Source organism: Aristolochia californica, unplaced genomic scaffold (genome assembly GCF_029961685.1).
Source record: "Aristolochia californica isolate CCGP_79_NKW_82.1479 unplaced genomic scaffold, dmAriCali1.0.hap1 SCAF_10, whole genome shotgun sequence".
NCBI classification, from domain to species: domain Eukaryota; kingdom Viridiplantae; phylum Streptophyta; class Magnoliopsida; order Piperales; family Aristolochiaceae; genus Aristolochia; species Aristolochia californica.
In genome coordinates this window covers 32733418-32750818 of record NW_027181771.1, presented here as the reverse complement: position 1 = coordinate 32750818, position 17401 = coordinate 32733418, and the positions used below count along the sequence as shown (strand labels likewise).

At 40.2% G+C, this 17401-nt stretch overlaps 3 protein-coding genes across 6 annotated transcripts; 1 reads left to right on the top strand and 2 right to left on the bottom strand.

Moving 5' to 3' along the window:
* Nucleotides 1-625: 625 nt before the first annotated feature.
* On the bottom strand, nt 626-1534 carry LOC137943114 (chitinase 2-like). The gene has a single exon (XM_068788811.1). It carries the CDS (start codon nt 1532-1534, stop codon nt 626-628), a length of 909 nt encoding a protein of 302 aa, XP_068644912.1.
* Nucleotides 1535-4030: 2496 nt separating this feature from the next.
* On the top strand, nt 4031-10612 carry LOC137936836 (kinesin-like protein KIN-5D). Of its 4 annotated transcripts, none has more exons than XM_068781764.1 (23): nt 4031-4111; nt 4899-5105; nt 5210-5339; nt 5436-5594; nt 5677-6153; nt 6326-6423; nt 6580-6736; nt 6843-6912; nt 7034-7110; nt 7208-7261; nt 7356-7436; nt 7523-7634; nt 7864-7950; nt 8064-8239; nt 8318-8479; nt 8583-8690; nt 8812-8970; nt 9059-9142; nt 9230-9435; nt 9530-9631; nt 9729-9838; nt 9928-10079; nt 10174-10612. In XM_068781764.1, the coding sequence occupies exons 2-23, from the start codon at nt 4930-4932 to the stop codon at nt 10399-10401; spliced, it is 3165 nt and encodes a 1054-aa protein (XP_068637865.1). In that variant the 5' UTR covers nt 4031-4111; nt 4899-4929; the 3' UTR covers nt 10402-10612. The 4 variants fall into 4 exon arrangements, with proteins under 4 accessions (XP_068637865.1, XP_068637875.1, XP_068637857.1 ...); XM_068781774.1 differs by having other exon boundaries at nt 4039-4248; XM_068781756.1 differs by having other exon boundaries at nt 4039-4312.
* A 1410-nt stretch (nt 10613-12022) lies between these two features.
* Nucleotides 12023-16996, bottom strand: LOC137936828 (uncharacterized). Its single transcript, XM_068781735.1, has 2 exons — nt 16523-16996; nt 12023-16330 (listed from the first exon to the last, which is right to left on the bottom strand). Exon 2 carries the CDS (start codon nt 16223-16225, stop codon nt 12203-12205), a length of 4023 nt encoding a protein of 1340 aa, XP_068637836.1. The 5' UTR covers nt 16226-16330; nt 16523-16996; the 3' UTR covers nt 12023-12202.
* Nucleotides 16997-17401: the final 405 nt, after the last annotated feature.

Sequence of the window (17401 nt, the reverse complement as noted above, 5' to 3'; positions counted from 1 at the left end):
CTGGCAGACTGAGCTTTCCGTTTCAGTATATATTCTGTTTCAACTGAATATGATCCAGCAAAGAGCCTACTTTTGGAGCATGGAACTGTTACTTTTTTAAGCTTCCATGCTTTTACAGATATAACTGTCTAAGCCCTTGCCTTCAAAAGATGTTGTTGGATCATGTATAACTGAAACAGTTAAGGTGCTGTACATTATTCTCGAAAAGTTTAGATCATATCTTCTCTTTTTGGTCTACCACTTTTTTATACTTGCCTGTCTTCTATACTGCTTGAAATTCATGGAGATTCTTATGTTTTGGAAAAGTCGATATTTGGATTGAAGAGAAAAAGGGAAAGGTTGGTGTTCAGTTTGAGCTTCTACATTTGCGCATTGTTATAAAGACTTGATCCATAACTTTGAGATTATCCAGAATCGAGGCATATGATACAAGTCTTCCAAGAGTCCTTGTGCCTATTAACTTTTTTGTTAAGAAATATATGTGTCATGTGCATATTTTCAATAATCAAGGAGTTCTAGTCTTCAACTCTAATTTGTGAACAGAATTCACAAGAACATTTAAGCCCAAAGAATTGACTACAAGTTAGCACTCTAAAAAACAAAACAGAGTGGAAGAAATTGAATTTTAAACAGGTATATTAGCCAACAAGGCTTGTGATTGATGTTCATAACGAAAGCCCATCCCCTTTGAATCATCAGCAGACCACACAAAGATACCATGTAGATTGCCCTGTTTCTGTAGCTTCTTGCATGCAGTAAAGAAACCATGAGCAGGAGATAAACCACCATCTCCCTCCTCTGTGGAGAAGCTGACTAACACCTTGCCTCCTCTGTAGTGTGAGCTCTGAGTCTTGAAATAGCTTAAGAATTGAGATACATTTGTGCCTTTCTCGTATGCATAGAACTGGAAGTTGACATAGTCTATGACATGGCTGTACCTCTTCCACAAAGCCAGGTAATGTCTTTGAACTTCATCATCCTCAAATGGTGCTATGGATGCAAAAGTGATCACCCCATTTTTCTTCAAAGTCATCACAAGCCGTCCTATACACTCTGCAAAGGTTCTTGAGTGGGACTTGAAATGCTCATAATCAATATCAATACCATCTAAATCATATTCTTTGATAATTTTGGTGAGGGAAGAGACTGCATTTTGTACCCAAGATTCAATGGAAGAAGGGGCGAAGTAGGCATATTTTCCAGTCTCTACTGTGTCACCTCCTAGACTTAGAGCAACCTTAACATTGTGATGTGCACTCTTAATGGCCCGAACCTCAACTGGACTAAGGCATTGGGAGTCCCAGAAGACATTGAATTTGCCGTTGGTCGGCCAAGAACCCATAGTGGTGTAATCAATGGCAAAGGAGATAATGAAGTGGAAATCAACTGCAGAATTTATAGGAACATCTGAGAACTTGGTGTTGTTGGAATCTGCTCCGATGTATTCTCTGAAGAGTTTGTTAGCTTGAGCTGGGGAATGTCTGAGAAGAGTTTGAATGAGAAAAACTGAGAAGATGAGCTTTGAGATGTCCATACTCTTGTGAAGCAGAGGAGATTTTCACTTTGTATTGGGCAATTGTTGGAACGACCATTGCAAGGAGACATTTACAATTTATAGTATTCTTAGTTGAAAACAAGACTAGGGGAGCCTTCTTGTCAAGGCATTGTATATTCTTATTCGGCGGTCGCAGGAAATAAGAAAAAAGAATCACTGGTTTTACCTCGTAAGGTTGACCGACTCTCTCTGTGATTGTAACCGTAGAGTCAATTACATTGTTTATTGAGATATTTACAAGAGTCGGCTCTCTGTTCTCGGCCGTTTCGCCGGCAGATTGAATTTGATTTTCGAGATGGAACTTGTTTATAAGATTGGAAGCAGGGAGGGTTCAGGGCAGATTTTAGAAATTTCCATCCCTTTACAGCTCCTGCCTTGCTACCTGGAACCTTGTCTCCATGAAAGCCTTGATTTTTCAATCTCAGTACTCCTTACCTATCCCTCTCGGTATTGCTCCACATAGCCTGAGTTGCTTGAATATAATAATTTTTTATAATATATTATCAAGCTTGAAGAGAATGCAAAAATTAGAGTATTTACCGAATCCGGAACACTTCTAATCCAAAACCTGAAGGGAATATCAGATCAGATACCCGATTACAGTTCCTTCCAATCCAAAGTTTGGATATTTGCAGATAATCGGATCGATCCAGATACTCCGGATCCATTAGAGCATGTGAAGATATGCATCTCACCTACTCAACTACGCTGCCCAGAAATGATCAAAAGCTGCTTAGACAACTCGACAGTGCGTCAACCCAATTATTCTCTCCCACAGTCACCTCAGTCTCCCAAAGTGTCCAATATGTCCGTTCAACAACCCAGAAAAACAGAGCAAGTGATTACCTTTGATCGGAATTAGAAGACGATAAACAAATCAAAGTCACAATCACAGGTGGGTGATGGTCACAGCTCAAAAGCATCTAAATCTCGTACATAAAGATTAGTTTACGGGGACAGAGCGAAAGAGGGAAGAAAGAGAAAGGGGAGCAGCAAATGGCAATTGCACCCCCCCCTTTTCCCCCAAAAGCAAGATCTCTACTTTGGTCCCAGACAGATATTGCAACAAGTTCGCTCCCTTAAAGCAACATTAGGAGCAGCTGCTGTCTTTTTGCCTCTGCACATGGAAGCATCATATGATCCCGTGACCGCCACTCTTACGTCCCAATCCCCTCCATAAAAAATAACATCTCACCCAACTCGACACTTTTTCCCTCATTTGTTTCTATTTCTGGGCGCATCAGAAGGGTGAAGAAACCTCTGCTCCTCTTCATCCAGAAGGTTCAAACTCCATTCAAACCACTGTGCTGGACCTTCCGGTAGCTGCTGCAATTAGATTACTTTTTGGGACGCCGAAGCTCTCGGGAGTCATGTGGATGGTACATTGACCCTTATCTTTCATGGGTTCTTTTCATCTGTGAGAAATTGTCAGAGATAGAAAGAAGTAAAGTGGAAGGAGCATATACATGGAGTAAGATCCAAGTGAAACTGTTCTTCCTCTGCACATGCCTCCACCATCAAAAGCTGTTTTATCTGTTTCTCTATCCATATCAACTGGAGATGACTCTCTGGTGTTGTCTTTGTTGGATAGTTAATCTTCCTTTCACCTTGACCCCCAGAAACAAGTTTGGCTTCTTTACACCGGAGAAATAGTGCAGGGACCAAATTTCCGGCGATGAGTGGCTTCAGTTGTAAATTGAATGAAAACTAGGGTGGAATCGCATAAATAATCCCTCCAAAATGCGTCAGAACACGTGCCCACTTTTTGTATGTGGGCCACGTCTATAAAAACTCATAGATTCCGGCGAGTTAACTCAGTGACTCGGCCGGGTAATTCAGCTTTAAAATTCCGTTATGAAAAGTAAAAAATTGACACCATTAAATTAGTTTATTAATCAATTAGCGTAATAATCTGAAACTTTACTTGAGCGGGACCCACTGCACGAGTGGTAGGAATGATATCATTTTATGGTCCCACATTGACATCATGGCATCTTTCTTTTTACCCTTTCAACGATTTTTAAATATTAAAAATAATATAAAAATGGCAAAATTTTCAAATTCAAATTAGACAAAGTGTTATTTTTCCTTTTTTTGATATTTTTAAAATTTTCTTAAAATAAATATTTTTTTCTCAATTCGTTCTGTAATTATTCGGACCACGCGTCCATGTCAGCTTGGAGGGGGACCCACGTTGTCTCATTCTCTGTCCCTGATTGCTTGAAGTGTAAATAATATAAATATTGGGGGTAATTTGATAGTATGTTGAACTTTGAAGACTCCAGGTGTCGAGAATGACTCATTTTTTTTAATTTTTTTTAATTTTTTTTCAAAAAGATAACATCCGAAAACTCGTTCTAACGGTCGGAAATGACGTTAAAAGGCTCTATTGACGGCGTTACCCGGTCGCCCCTTCAATTTTTAAACGCCCTCTTAAGGCCTCCTTATTTATAACTTTTTTCCTACTTCGCCTGCTCCTCTGTTCCTTCTTCCCATCTACTCCACTTTGTCTCTCTCTCTCTCTCTCTCCTTATTATAACCCACCACCGCAAGCAGGTACTGTATATAGGAAAAAACAGTTATTAAGAAAAGAAAATTTCGAGATCTTGTAGGAATCCTCTGCTGGAAATCATCGTCTAGTTGAGAATCTCTCCTCCGTCGTCATCTGCCGGTTTCTTATCTGATATTTCAAGGTTGAGTCTTAGGGAGTATTATTCTGGATTTCGGACTGTAGAAGTTGCCGGCTGGTGTTTTTGTGTGAGTGTCGATCTGGTTCTCAGCTGCACATTGGGAATGACGTTTCCGTTTTGCTGCATTTTTTGGGTTCTGAGGTTCGGGTTGAGGAATGGATTTGGTGTTTTTTTTTTTTTTTTTAATGATTTTCCAGGCTCTTTTTACTGCATTTATGGTTGTGTGCGTTTGGAGTTTGAATGGTCTCTGGTTTTTTTTGGTTTTCTTCATTTTTGAGTTTTTAGTGGTGTCTATTTCGACTTTGGGAGTTTTGTTCTTGGATCGTGGGGATGCTCGGTCGGAGTTTCTGATTGTCAGAGCTGTTTCAGGGTGTATTCTTGGAAAAAAATTGAATTAATTGGTTTGGCTGCGTTTGTGTTATTTAAAGATGCGGTTGAAGGTTTTCCAATGGATACAGTTTTAATTTCCTGCTTTTTTGTCGTTTTTTAATTTTTCTTCTTCAGTGGATATGCATTTGGTTTAGTGGATCTTTGGGCGCCTGGGTCGGGAGTTTCCCATTTTTAAGTTTTCCTTGTCTGGTTTTTGGGATTCTTTAATTTGTTTCCTTTTTCTTACTTCAACTGATTATTTAGCTCGTTATATTGAAATTCAGGAAATTCATATACTGGTCAGACTGTACCTTCATGGATTACTCACAGCAGCAACAGAAGAAAGGATCACTGGTCTCTCTTTCTCCTTCTCAAACCCCAAGATCGAGCGAGAAATCGGCGAGAGATATCCGATCTGGAGATGGAAATTCCTATAGTAGTAAACACGATAAGGACAAAGGAGTAAATGTGCAAGTTCTTCTCCGGTGCCGGTGAGAGTTTTTCCTCTCAAGCATTTCCCTCTCTATAAGTTATCTAGAAAATTTGCCTTCCAGTGTTTAATAAAGATATTGCGGTCCTTCCGACATCGTCTCAGGCCATTAAGTGAAGATGAGACGAGGGTGAACACTCCAGTGGTAATTTCGTGCAATGACCATAGAAGAGAAGTATCTGCCATTCAGTGCATTGCCAACAAGCAGATCGACAGAACATTTGCCTTTGACAAGGTTGGGATCCGATCTTTTTCTCTTTCTAGCAAATTAAATTTTAATGCGTATTCTAGCTAAGGGAGCTGATATTCTTCCATATTTTACCTTTGGTAGGTGTTTGGTCCTACTTCTAAACAGAAAGACTTGTACGATCAAGCTATCTCCCCCATTGTGTTTGAAGTTCTTGAGGGGTATAACTGTACTATTTTTGCCTATGGTCAGACGGGCACTGGTAAAACTTACACGATGGAAGGAGGGGGAAGGAAAGCCAAAGTATGCCATTTGTACCAGTGAATTCAGTTTCTGGAGTCTTTTGTGTGTTTTCTTATGTTGTTCTATTTTTTCTTATTTGCAGAATGGAGATTTCCCTAGTGAGGCTGGAGTTATCCCCAGAGCCGTTCGGCAAATTTTCGACATACTTGAGGCTCAGAATGCTGAGTACAGCATGAAAGTCACATTTTTAGAGCTATACAATGAAGAAATATCAGATCTTTTGGCTCCAGAAGAAACTTTCAAGTTTATAGATGATAAATCAAAGAAACCAATAGCTCTTATGGAAGATGGAAAAGGAGGTGTATTTGTCAGAGGCCTGGAGGAGGAGATAGTTACCACAGCCAATGAGATTTACAAAATTTTGGATAAAGGGTCAGCAAAAAGGCGCACAGCAGAAACTCTTCTTAACAAGCAAAGCAGTCGATCACACTCTATATTTTCCATTACAATTCACATTAAGGAGTGCACTCCCGAAGGGGAGGAAATGATTAAGTGTGGAAAGCTTAATCTTGTCGACTTAGCTGGATCAGAGAATATTTCACGTTCAGGTGCCAGAGAGGTACTCCCTGTTCTAAGATTTCTTTTTTTTTTAGGGCTCATGTTTTAGAATTTTTGCTGTTGTTTACATACAGGGTATATTTCATTCTTTCGTCTGAACTTACCTTGGTTGGCTTTAGCATATGTAAGGAAAGTGTATGAAATTCACTGTAAAAGATGGGTTTCACTTGCAGGGCAGAGCAAGGGAAGCTGGAGAGATCAACAAGAGCTTGCTAACACTGGGGCGTGTTATTAATGCACTTGTTGAGCACTCGGGTCATATACCATATAGGTAGGTCACTTGGTTCAGCTTTTGGATGTATTTTGTTAGACTTTAGCATTTTCTTTGCTGAGAATGTTTGAATTGCTTTCATTGTTGTAGTTTTTACTAATTGAGTTGATCAACATTCTAAAACATGAACTTCTGAAATTCTTAATATATATCCAGGGATAGCAAGTTAACGAGATTGTTGAGGGATTCCCTTGGAGGAAAAACTAAGACGTGCATTATTGCGACAATATCACCATCCATCCACTGTCTGGAAGAAACTCTTAGCACATTGGACTATGCTCACCGAGCAAAGAACATCAAAAACAAGCCAGAGGTCAGCAAAATCACAGGCATCAGCTGTCAAATCTCCAATATCTGTCACTGGATTCTAACCATTTCCCACGACCACATCTCACTTCCTACTTTCCTATCTATTTCAGGTTAATCAGAAGATGATGAAATCTGCTTTAATCAAGGATTTATATGGGGAAATTGACCGCCTTAAACAAGGTTAGTAACAAAGTTTACTAAGATTAGATAATAATAATTGAAATAAGCATAGTATTGAAATTCTTGGTCAACTGATGGTATTAGTCCAACTTGGTTGAATATTATGTTTCCTTCCATGTAGAGGTGTATGCTGCAAGAGAGAAGAATGGCATATATATTCCACGAGATCGTTATCTGCTTGAAGAAGCTGAGAAGAAGGTTGGTTATGAACACATGAATTTGAGATTCCAGACTCTTGGTGATGAACACATGAATTTGACAAATTGATATTAAGGTGTTTTTAAATCTGCTGCAGGCCATGGCAGAGAAGATTGAACGCATGGAACTTGATTCTGATTCAAAAGACAAAGTAAAAACAATCACTTTGTTTAACTGTTTGGCTCCCCTAAATATACCATTTTTCTTCCTTTTTTATTAACTTGTGATATTGTTTTGTTTGTCAGCAACTTGTAGCACTACAGGAACTATATGATTCTCAGCAACTTTTAACAGCAGATTTGAGTGACAAACTTGAAAAAACTCAGGTGGAATGAACATTGACAACTATTTCCTAGACATGCTAAACCTTGCATGCAAGTGATTAATATCTCTAGTTTGTGACTTGCTGCAGAAAAAACTTGAAGACACTGAACACGCACTAAGTGACTTGGAGGAAAGACAGAGACAGGCAAACAACAAAATTAAAGAAAAGGAATTCCTGATCTCTAATCTCCTTAGATCAGGTGAGTCTGATGCTTTGATAGACTCTTGGGCCATTTCGCGTAAGAATTATGCGTACCTGCATTTTTCTTCCAACATAAAAACATCATCAGACAGGTGAAGTCGAGTTGTGGAAGTAAAGGAGCCAGTCAATGTTCAGCACTCACTCTTAGTGAAAGGATATTTCATTATCAATGTGTAGAAGCTTAAATGTCTACCGCTTTGTGATAGTACTTTGCATTGCTCTTTCAGAGAAAGCACTCACAGAGCGTGCACTGGAGCTGCATATGGAGTTGGAACATGCAGCATCAGATATTTCAGGCTTGTTCGAAAAAATTGGTTGGTACAATCGTAATTTAGAAGAATGACAGCATACTTTGATTTTCTCTTCCTTTTCGCAATATCTTAGACTTTTACTTATTCCCAAATTTTATTTTTATTTTGGTGACCAGATCGGAAAGATAAAATCGAAGATGGAAACAAAAGCCTTGTCCAAAAATTCAAGTCTCAATTGACTCACCAGCTGGAGCTCCTGCATAAGACTGTTGCAACTTCTGTTACCGAACAGGAGCACCAACTTAAAGGAATGGAAGAAGACATGCATTCCTTTGTCTCCACTAAGACAGAGGTATGAAACTGTTGGTATCGTGAATTTATTATTAATAATACGGATTCGTGAACTTTAAAGTGTTATTTCTATAAACAGGCAACTGAAGAACTCCGTCAGAGAGTGGAAAATCTGAAAACTATGTGTAGGTCTGGGATCAGAGCTTTGGATGACGTAGCTGGTGAACTTAATGGGAATTCCCATCAGATTTTTGGAAATCTTAATTCAGAAGTTTCTAAGCATTCTTCTCAAGTTGAGGATGTACGTCTCGTGCCCTTTCTTGGGGGACCTTTCTTTTTAAGTGCAACTGGCTTTTGATTTTCTTGAATTTGTCTGACAGCTTCTGTTCTACTTCCTCTTGCAGCTTTTCAAAAGAGTTGCTCTTGAAGCAGATACCATACTTGGTGAACTTCAAACAGGCCTTGCCAATGAGGAGGAGAAACTCTCGGCATATGCAAATCAACAGCGGAAGGTCTGAAAACGACTTATAGAAAATCAGTGTTCATTTATACGATCATGTTTTATCTTGTCTTGTCTGTTTTGTTTCATATTGATTAATCAATTAATTCACTCCTCCTTGGCACATAATATAGGGATATGCTAGAGCTGTGGAGACTACAAGGTCTATTTCCGGAATTACTGTGAACTTCTTCAAAACCCTGGACACTCACGCATCAAAACTAGGCCGACTTTTGGAAGAATCACAGACAGTCCATGACCAGAAATTGTGTGAACTTGAGATGAAATTTGAGGTGCTATTCATTCCATAAGAAATGGAATCAAAAGAGGTCTGGGATATTCTCTGTTCTGGTATTCAACCTACTACTTCACTTTTTGCAGGAATGTGCTGCTAATGAAGAAAAGCAGCTGTTACAAAAAGTGGCAGAAATGCTAGCATGCTCAAATGCCAGAAAGAAGAAGCTGGTATGGATTGCTGCTGTTTGCTTTTTCTGCCATCTGGAGCCCCTGATCTTTCTGATCAATCACTGTTGTTTCTGTTTCTGTTGAAAGGTCCAAACTGCAGTCTCTAGCCTACGTCAAAGTGCCGCCAGTAAGACCACTGAGCTACAGCAAGAAATGTCGACTGTTCAAGATGTTGCTTTCTCAGTTAAGGGGCAATGGACTGCCTTCATGGAAGAAACTGAGAGCCACTATCTAGAAGATATTGCTGTTGTTGAAGATGGAAAGCAGTCCATTGAACTAGGCCTACGAGATTGGTAAGCTTTTGTTGCATTTTCATTAAGGTTGGGTCATCTAGTGAATTTTGTTTGAACTTCAGCCTTTTTTCTACTTAACTCCCTCCATATGCAGTATGGCAAAGACAAAAGCGAGTGCACAACAATGGAGAAATGCACAAGAATCTGTTTTGAGCCTTGAGAACGGCAATGTTGCATCGGTGGACTCTATTGTTAGGTGATTGTTTAATACCTCTGTTTTGTTTAGAGAACTATTGCTGACTGCACATGTTGTGACCTCCTTATGAACCTTTCCTTTTGGTTTTCTTGAGCAGGGGTGGGATGGAGGCTAATCAGGTGCTCCGCGATAGATTGTCTTCTGCAGCTTCTACAGCTCTTGAAGATGTTGATGTTGCAAATAAGACGCTCTTTTCCTCCATAGACAGTAAGATGCCTTCAGCCAATACTTCTGACAAAACATTAATCTCCATTTTAACACTTCTTTATTAATAGAAGGAATACCTCTTTTTGCAGATTCCTTGAAACTTGACGAAGATGCATGTGTAAATATGGAATCCATGATTCTTCCTTGCTGTGGGGGCATGAGGGAACTCAAAAGTGGTCACTACCATAAGATTGTAGAGATCACCGATAACGCAGGCTTATGTCTGGAGGAAGAATATATGGTAAGATAATTATAGTTCATCACTGCTCCGATTTAATACCCACCATTTTTCTTCCTCTCACTGGATCCCTGCATGTTTACCATGAAACCCACAGGTAGATGAACCGTCTTGTTCAACTCCAAAGAAGAGGCCCTTCAATTTGCCAAGTGTTTCTTCAATCGAAGAGCTGAGAACTCCGGCCTTCGACGACCTACTGAAGTCATTCTGGGATGTCAAGTCCATGAGGTTCACAAATGGTGAAGCAAAACATTACTCCGATGCCTATGAGGCTCAATCTCCATCCTTAAGAGATTCAAGAGTGCCTCTTACTGCTATCAACTGAAGGATTATCAGTCTATTACTGTACATAAGATAAGATGGATACATTCATTCATTGTTCAATTTGTTTAAGCGACAATAGTGAGCCATTATTTGTTGTCATCACTCTTTTAAATCTTTTGAGAGGCTGAGTATTTGTCATAAGAAGGGAAGAGCTAAGATATATGAGGAACAAAATATGGCAGGATTATTAGATTTACGAGTTAATTGTTTCCTGATATTGAAGTTGTATCAAATTTAAGAGTTTTTTTTTTCTTCTAAAAATATGTTTGTTCTGGTTAAAATGTCCTGGATCTAAACATCTTACTGCAATTTCTACAACTGTTATTCTTCTTCCTTTACTTCAACCATATATTAAACCAAATCTGGATTGGGACCCAAGAAGGATTTTTCTCGAGTTGATGAGATCTCTGGAAAATGTTTCATTGATTGATGACAACCCTAACATTTAATTTTGTGGGCACAAGAGCATCATTAACATGACATAGAGAATGTGATGTTTAAGATGAGAAACCGAGAGAAACCAATCTTCATAAATTACTCGTCCTGCTCAAGTTAACGAGTTAATGCGAAAAAGTTGAATTCGATCAAATCTGATAAGAGTCAATGTTGGAGTCACTTGAACAAAAATATCTTCAATGACAGATACAGGGCAAGAAACAGGAACCTCTGGTTTGTTATGTCAAGTGTTTAGTACCTGTTGCGGATCCAGCAGCAAATCCCAGTCACATTTAACCAAAAAATACAACTGTTATTCAGGAATTTGAGAGGGCCTGATCAAGTTCTGGGGTTGGCCTCACCCCTTCACATTCCTTGACTTGCCTGAATCCAGCTTGAAGACTTAGGAATGTGGAGAAGAGGCATCAGTTATAAGCCAAAAAGCCAGTAAACACGAAGACTATGTAAAATTCTTGTGTTCATCAAGTGTAATGCCCCTTAATCCAGTTAGCTAGATCAAAGCACCAGCCCTGAAATGGTTGTGGGATCAGGAGATGAAGAGAACCAGGCAGTGGATAAAATTTCAGGCCTCTCAATAGGCATCCAGTAATTTACATTTTTCAAATGACAGACAAAAAACAAATATATGATGCTCCACCTCAAATTCAAGGCTACTCACGAGCTCAACACAACTTGTCGCATATATATGGGACATGACCCTGCAAAATATTTAAGGTGTTCCCAAGTGTTAGAAATCTATGGACCAGATGGCAAATGCCTACAAAGTATATCAAGATTTTCACTTTAAACTTGACAACTTGGGTTTAGCATCTGGTCCCTTACAAGAGCTCCATGACCATATCACTAAATTAAAACAGAACAAGAGAGATTTGCCACTTTCTTTGCCAAAGACAGACTTAGTGACAGCAGTTTGAAACCCAAACTTGCATCAACAAACTACTGGACAAGCCATGCCCTAAAGGACTTCAGTCAAAAACTTTTTTTAAAACATATGCTAAAATTCTTGCAAAAGCTAAACGCTATTAAGAAATTTAGCAATTGATAAGAGAAACATAAAATAAACAGATTGAAAAACCAAAAGAGCAGCAGTTGATATAGTCAATATTGTTGTTGAGAACGTTGTAATATGATTTTCAGAACTGCACCAAATGAGAACAGAGAGCGAGGAAAAAAAATCTCATAGCAATGAACAACAATGGGATCATATGCACAGATTAATTACTACAAGCTCCTTCACAATAGCAAACTCAAAACGAACAAAATTAGTTTGGGGATATGGCAATCTCAAAATGATACCTAAACTATTTCCCTAAAACATGTAGAGGTCCACTGCTGTTTCCCACCCTTCACGTTAAACCTGAACTGAAAACCCTAACTGACCTTTCCCGGCCAAACTCTTCATCAAAATCTTCATTTGTGTTCTCCTGACAAAGCATTTTTTTCTCTTGCAACCTATTCAACTCCAGAACTTCCCAACTCATAGGATCACTTTGGTGTATACGACCTGCCGCTGGATCAACAAATGGCTCACTGTTTCCCTCCATATTTGGCCTCAAATCATTATATACATTTTCTGCTTTCTCATGTTCATAGACAGATGATGGACCTGCATTGAACTCAGAGCCATAATCAAGTTCAGGAACACCACCTGCAACTGGATCCCCTGTCCCTTGATAGGCCATCACATCATTTCCAGATCCCATGTCAGGCTGCTCTGTTGCATCTTTTCGCTGCCTTTTCCATTTCTTTGTGGAAGAAGTCCCATCATCCTCAAAATCTTCTTCTTCTCTATCTCTGTGTAAATAGACCCACAACTTTCTTTCTGCGTCAAACTGGACACAAGGATCTCTTTCATAATGCAAACGGTCAAGAGCCCCACTGACAACTTGGTTAACCTGTGCATCTGACACATCCTCAACAATGAACTGTGAGTCCCTGATCAGGGTACAAACATCTGCCCTTGTCCCAATACTGCCAGGCAACCTAGCAGCAGCATCCCTTACAAGACACAGAATAGTTACATGTGGAGGACGGTCAGGCTTAAGCATAAAGTGGTCACGGGCCTTTGATGTAGGCTTCCCACCACACTGTCTTAAAGGGGCGACAATAGATTTTCGACCATCAGCAGCAGTATATGAAAAAGCTCTATCTGGGACAGAATACCTCAAAACTTCCTCCCTATGGAAATATGCCTTCACTTCATCAGAGCTGGGGCTGATTGTGATGAGACTCTTTTGGGCTCTCAGGTCTCTAAACCTCTCCTTCTCATCCATGTTGGGCATTAACGTCACAGGTGGAGCTGGAAGATTTCCTATCTGCTGAAGAGTCTCCTGTCCACTTTTTAGCCAATTGGCAAAAGCATCAACCAATTTCACAAGCATCTTGTGGGGGATTGCCCATGCAGCAGCAGATGTAGTCTCCTCCTCCACTGGATCAATTTCTGACAAGCTAGAACGAACTGGACCCACCCAGGACCAACTCTTAGTAGCCTTCTCATAGGATACAAGTGCCTTCCAACCCTTTGCACCCAAAGGTGCCGTCTTTGATGAAAATATCTTCAAAACTCCCCTGATCAAATCCTGAAGTGGCTCCTGAGTCTCAAGTATACAAGGATCACCGGGATTTGACTTCACCCGGTTCACAATATCTTGAACAGTGAGAGAAGGCAAATTTTTTTCACCATTTTGCTCTGAAGTAGTCATATTTATATCCAAGATCTCACGGAAGGACCCATTAGCTGATTCCTTCAGTCTCCCATCAGTTTTCTCGATGATATCTTCTGGATTTGAAGTAATCATAGCCGTTCGAACAGCTGAAAGAAGATGTATAATGGAGAATGAAAAGCCAGTGTGAACTGTAGGAGTGATCAATGGAAACTGCTTCTTCAAGGGCTTTGTTTCTGGCTCCCTGTCTCCACCTCCTTCTGAAATCATGACCTCTGAAGTAACCATTGGCACAGGACTGGGATTGGCCTCCAATTTCTTCTTCCCCTTTTTCTTTGTGGAGCTGAGATCACTCACAGGTTTCTGGGAATTCCACTGAAGGTGATTGGATTCATCGGGGCTCTCCAAATATGATGTGTCAATCTTCCCCTTTCGCTTCCGCGTTATTGAATTGCTTCCAGATAATGGCACACTCAACTTTTCATGCTGTTCAGTCTCATCTAGGTGATTTTCAAGGTTCTGAAACTTCTTCCCTGGTTTATTAGCTTCCATCTGATCATGCAAATCACCTTCCTCATATTTAACATGAGCAGAATACCCAAGATCACTTTTTCCTTTCCGTTTTTTCTCCTTTGAGGCAGTCTTTGGCAATGATACCTGATGCTTTTCACCAGGATCACCAATCATTTGATTCTTCTTTACTGATTTTGATTTTTTTTTATTGTCTTGCATTTTGGCTGAAGCCGGATAGTATTCCTCAGGAAAAGTTTCATTGTAGTGACTGGATTCATTTATCTTCCCCTTCTGTTTCCCTTTTGAAGTGAATATTTCTATCTCTGGCACATGTAGCCTTTCAATACGACCCCGGGCATGTTCATTATTATCTTTCCTCACAAGCTTACTGCGCTTTTTAGAATCATGCCTTGCTTTCGAAGTAGTGGAGTGGACCCCACCTGAGTGCCCCGGTTTCCTAATTGGCAAATCAAATTCTGCATCTTCATTGGCCTGCTCAGATGAATCTGATTCTGTTTCCTCATTTGGTGCAAAAGAACCACTGTATCTATACTCTCCCATGCTGACTCCTCCATTTTCAGCATATTTTCTTGCCATCTTCTCCTGTGATGTTTTGGCTCTATGGTCAGACTGAAAGTACAAGTCATTCATCTGCAGTGAAGAATCTTTATAAGATTTTTTCTCTGTCTTCAATTCCTTCCCTGTTTTCCAAGTTTTGCTTTTTACCGTCCAGCCACCAAGTTTACCGGACTGGTCCAAGGGAAACAGGTCTTCAGCTTTCTTGCTGTGTCTCTGGGGTTCATTGCCTCCTGACCAGTCAACTCGACTCCCCTTCTTCTTTGAGGAATTCACCCACTCTTCTTCCATAGACCTTTGTAGTTTCTCTGAATATTTTGCTTTTTTACCTTCATTAAAGGAACGAGAATCGTAAGAAAGACTATCATTGACAGGCTTTCGCGAAAATATTTCCATATCCATCATCTGCTTAGCGTTTCTGTTCTTACCACGAGAGATCAGGCTCTCGTTTACAGAGAAAGGGTATTCCATGTAACTATTTGTTTCTCCATTCAAAAGTCCCTGCTTCTTTCCCAACTTAGCCGATTTAATCTTATCCATCTTCCTATGTTTCCTGTAACCCATTTCATATGCTTCTTCTTCAGCATCACCATCATCCATAAAATGACTCCTCTGCCGTCGAGCACTCCCAAAGTCATACCTACCAGGTAGATCACGCTGAGTAAGTACCATCTGTGAACTGGAGACTCTTGATTTCCCATCAAATAACCCATGATTACCAGAAAGTAAAGCCTTGGAAGGAGCCTTGGGTGCAGCAACCTTCAAAATTCCCTTTGGGTTTAGTTTCCCATACCTTCCTGTCTCAAGAGTCACTGAAGGTTTCAATGAATATGAAGCACGGTTACTCAACTTGGAGCCAGGCCTAACATCCTTCAGCTTCTTATTCCAAAAGCCCTCACTAGATTCCTCTTTCTCTGAAGTGTCCGTTTCAGTCCCAAGCTTCTCATTCTTGCCATTCTGCAGCTCTCTCTGGGTTTTCATTAAATGCAAAAGATGAAGCCTCTCTTCCAAATCATACCCTAGACAGTTCTCCCAAGCATCTTTTATCTGAATAAAACTATCAACCATGGTGTTTTGATATTTGTGAAGTAAATGGTAATGCCTCCGCTTCTCCAAGAACTTCAAGCCTTGATGGTAGAGAGCAACTCTTGGCTCACAAAGCCCACCTTTCAGACGATTGAAAAGCTCAGAAAGAGGACTTCCAAAATGGAAATTACTACCAGAAAATAGCTCTTTTAAAGTCCGGATAAATGTCTCTTGGTCCATATCAGGAAGGAATTCGGCAAGATAAAACCGCTCATCCTCTGTAAGGCAGTTGTTCCACGTATCCAGAGAAAGAATTGCACACAAATCCGGGAGATCATAGAGATCCAATGGCACAGAAAAGTTATGGTTTCCTACTTGGCAAAACTCAGCTCCTACTTCTCCCAATTCGGACAGGTCAAAGTCATCCGAACCAGCCCCAGAATCCACATCAGGCTCAGATTCGGAGTCAGGCTCGAAGGTGGAGCTGCGAGTTTGAAGCTCATCATCGTCACTAGAGAGACTGTCTCTACTCCCAGGGGAAAAATCACTGTCCAATCTCGCGACTCTAAAGTTATTTCTTACAATAGCCATCGAACCACAGATAAGCCAATGAAACAACAAGCAAACGGGAATCTAAAGCAATCCCTTGTCTCAACCGAACTCCCAGCCTCCACCGTGACGGAAGCAATAGAACACCTGAGAGCGAGGAAAACAAGAAAGAAAAAACCAAAAATAAATATTTGCAGTTCTAGAACCTTCAATTCGTTCAATTCCAGAAAGCCATTAATCAGAGACGGCAATTAAACGTTTTTTTTTGGCTGATCCACAAATCAGATAAAGAAAAAGCAACACGCCACGAAAGGGTAATAAAGAAAAAGTCGGACATACCGAATCGGATCACTTTCGCATCACTTGCCGCGAAATCCTCCCGTCCCAAAGGCTCCAACTCCAAGACATGAACAACAGTAAACCAAATGGCGGAACCACCGAATTTGAAAATACTGCAGTCGGCAAGGTGCCGCTACCAGAAACCCTAGACCAAAAACAATAATATAACAGAGAAAGGGGAAGATATCAGGAGGGAAGGGGAAGAAGCGGTGGAGAAGATGACGGCGACGTGGAAGAATCTGTGCCGTCTATGGATACAAAAGGAGGTGACGAGGCTTCGCTGTTAAAAACGATGAGGAGCGAAAAAGGGAAGGAGAAGAGAAAGACGACGAAAAAAGACGAAAAAGGGCAGAAGCGAGAAAGAAGAGAAGAAAGAAAGAGAAGGAGCGGGGGTCGGGGAACGCGTTCGCAGAGACGAAGAGAGAGAGCGTAGACGGCGACTCAGCGGGCCAAGCGGGCTGCGCTTGACCCATCTTCAAGTCTGAACCGTTAAATTTCGTTCCGACTTCCAGTTCCAGAGATTTAATAAGCTCAGCGGGACAAGAACGGGTCGAGTTGGGTCAGGTGGATTAATACTGAACCGGAGTCTTCAAATGCCCACGATCGGCCCTGTTTGTACAGGCCGCTCGCTGCCCGGTGATAAAGACTGAAAGTAGCAAGGTCAGGGAGCGCCCGGGATTCATAAAATGATTAATATAATAATATGTAATTAAAATAATTAATATGTAATCAAATCATTTTATTAAAAATTTAAATTATCTGAAAACTTAAATTATCATTTTATTATAAAAATTTACGTATAAATAAGGGTATTTTAGTTTTTACATGTTAAAATTATATCTTATTTATATTATTTTTATTAAAAAAATAAAATATTTA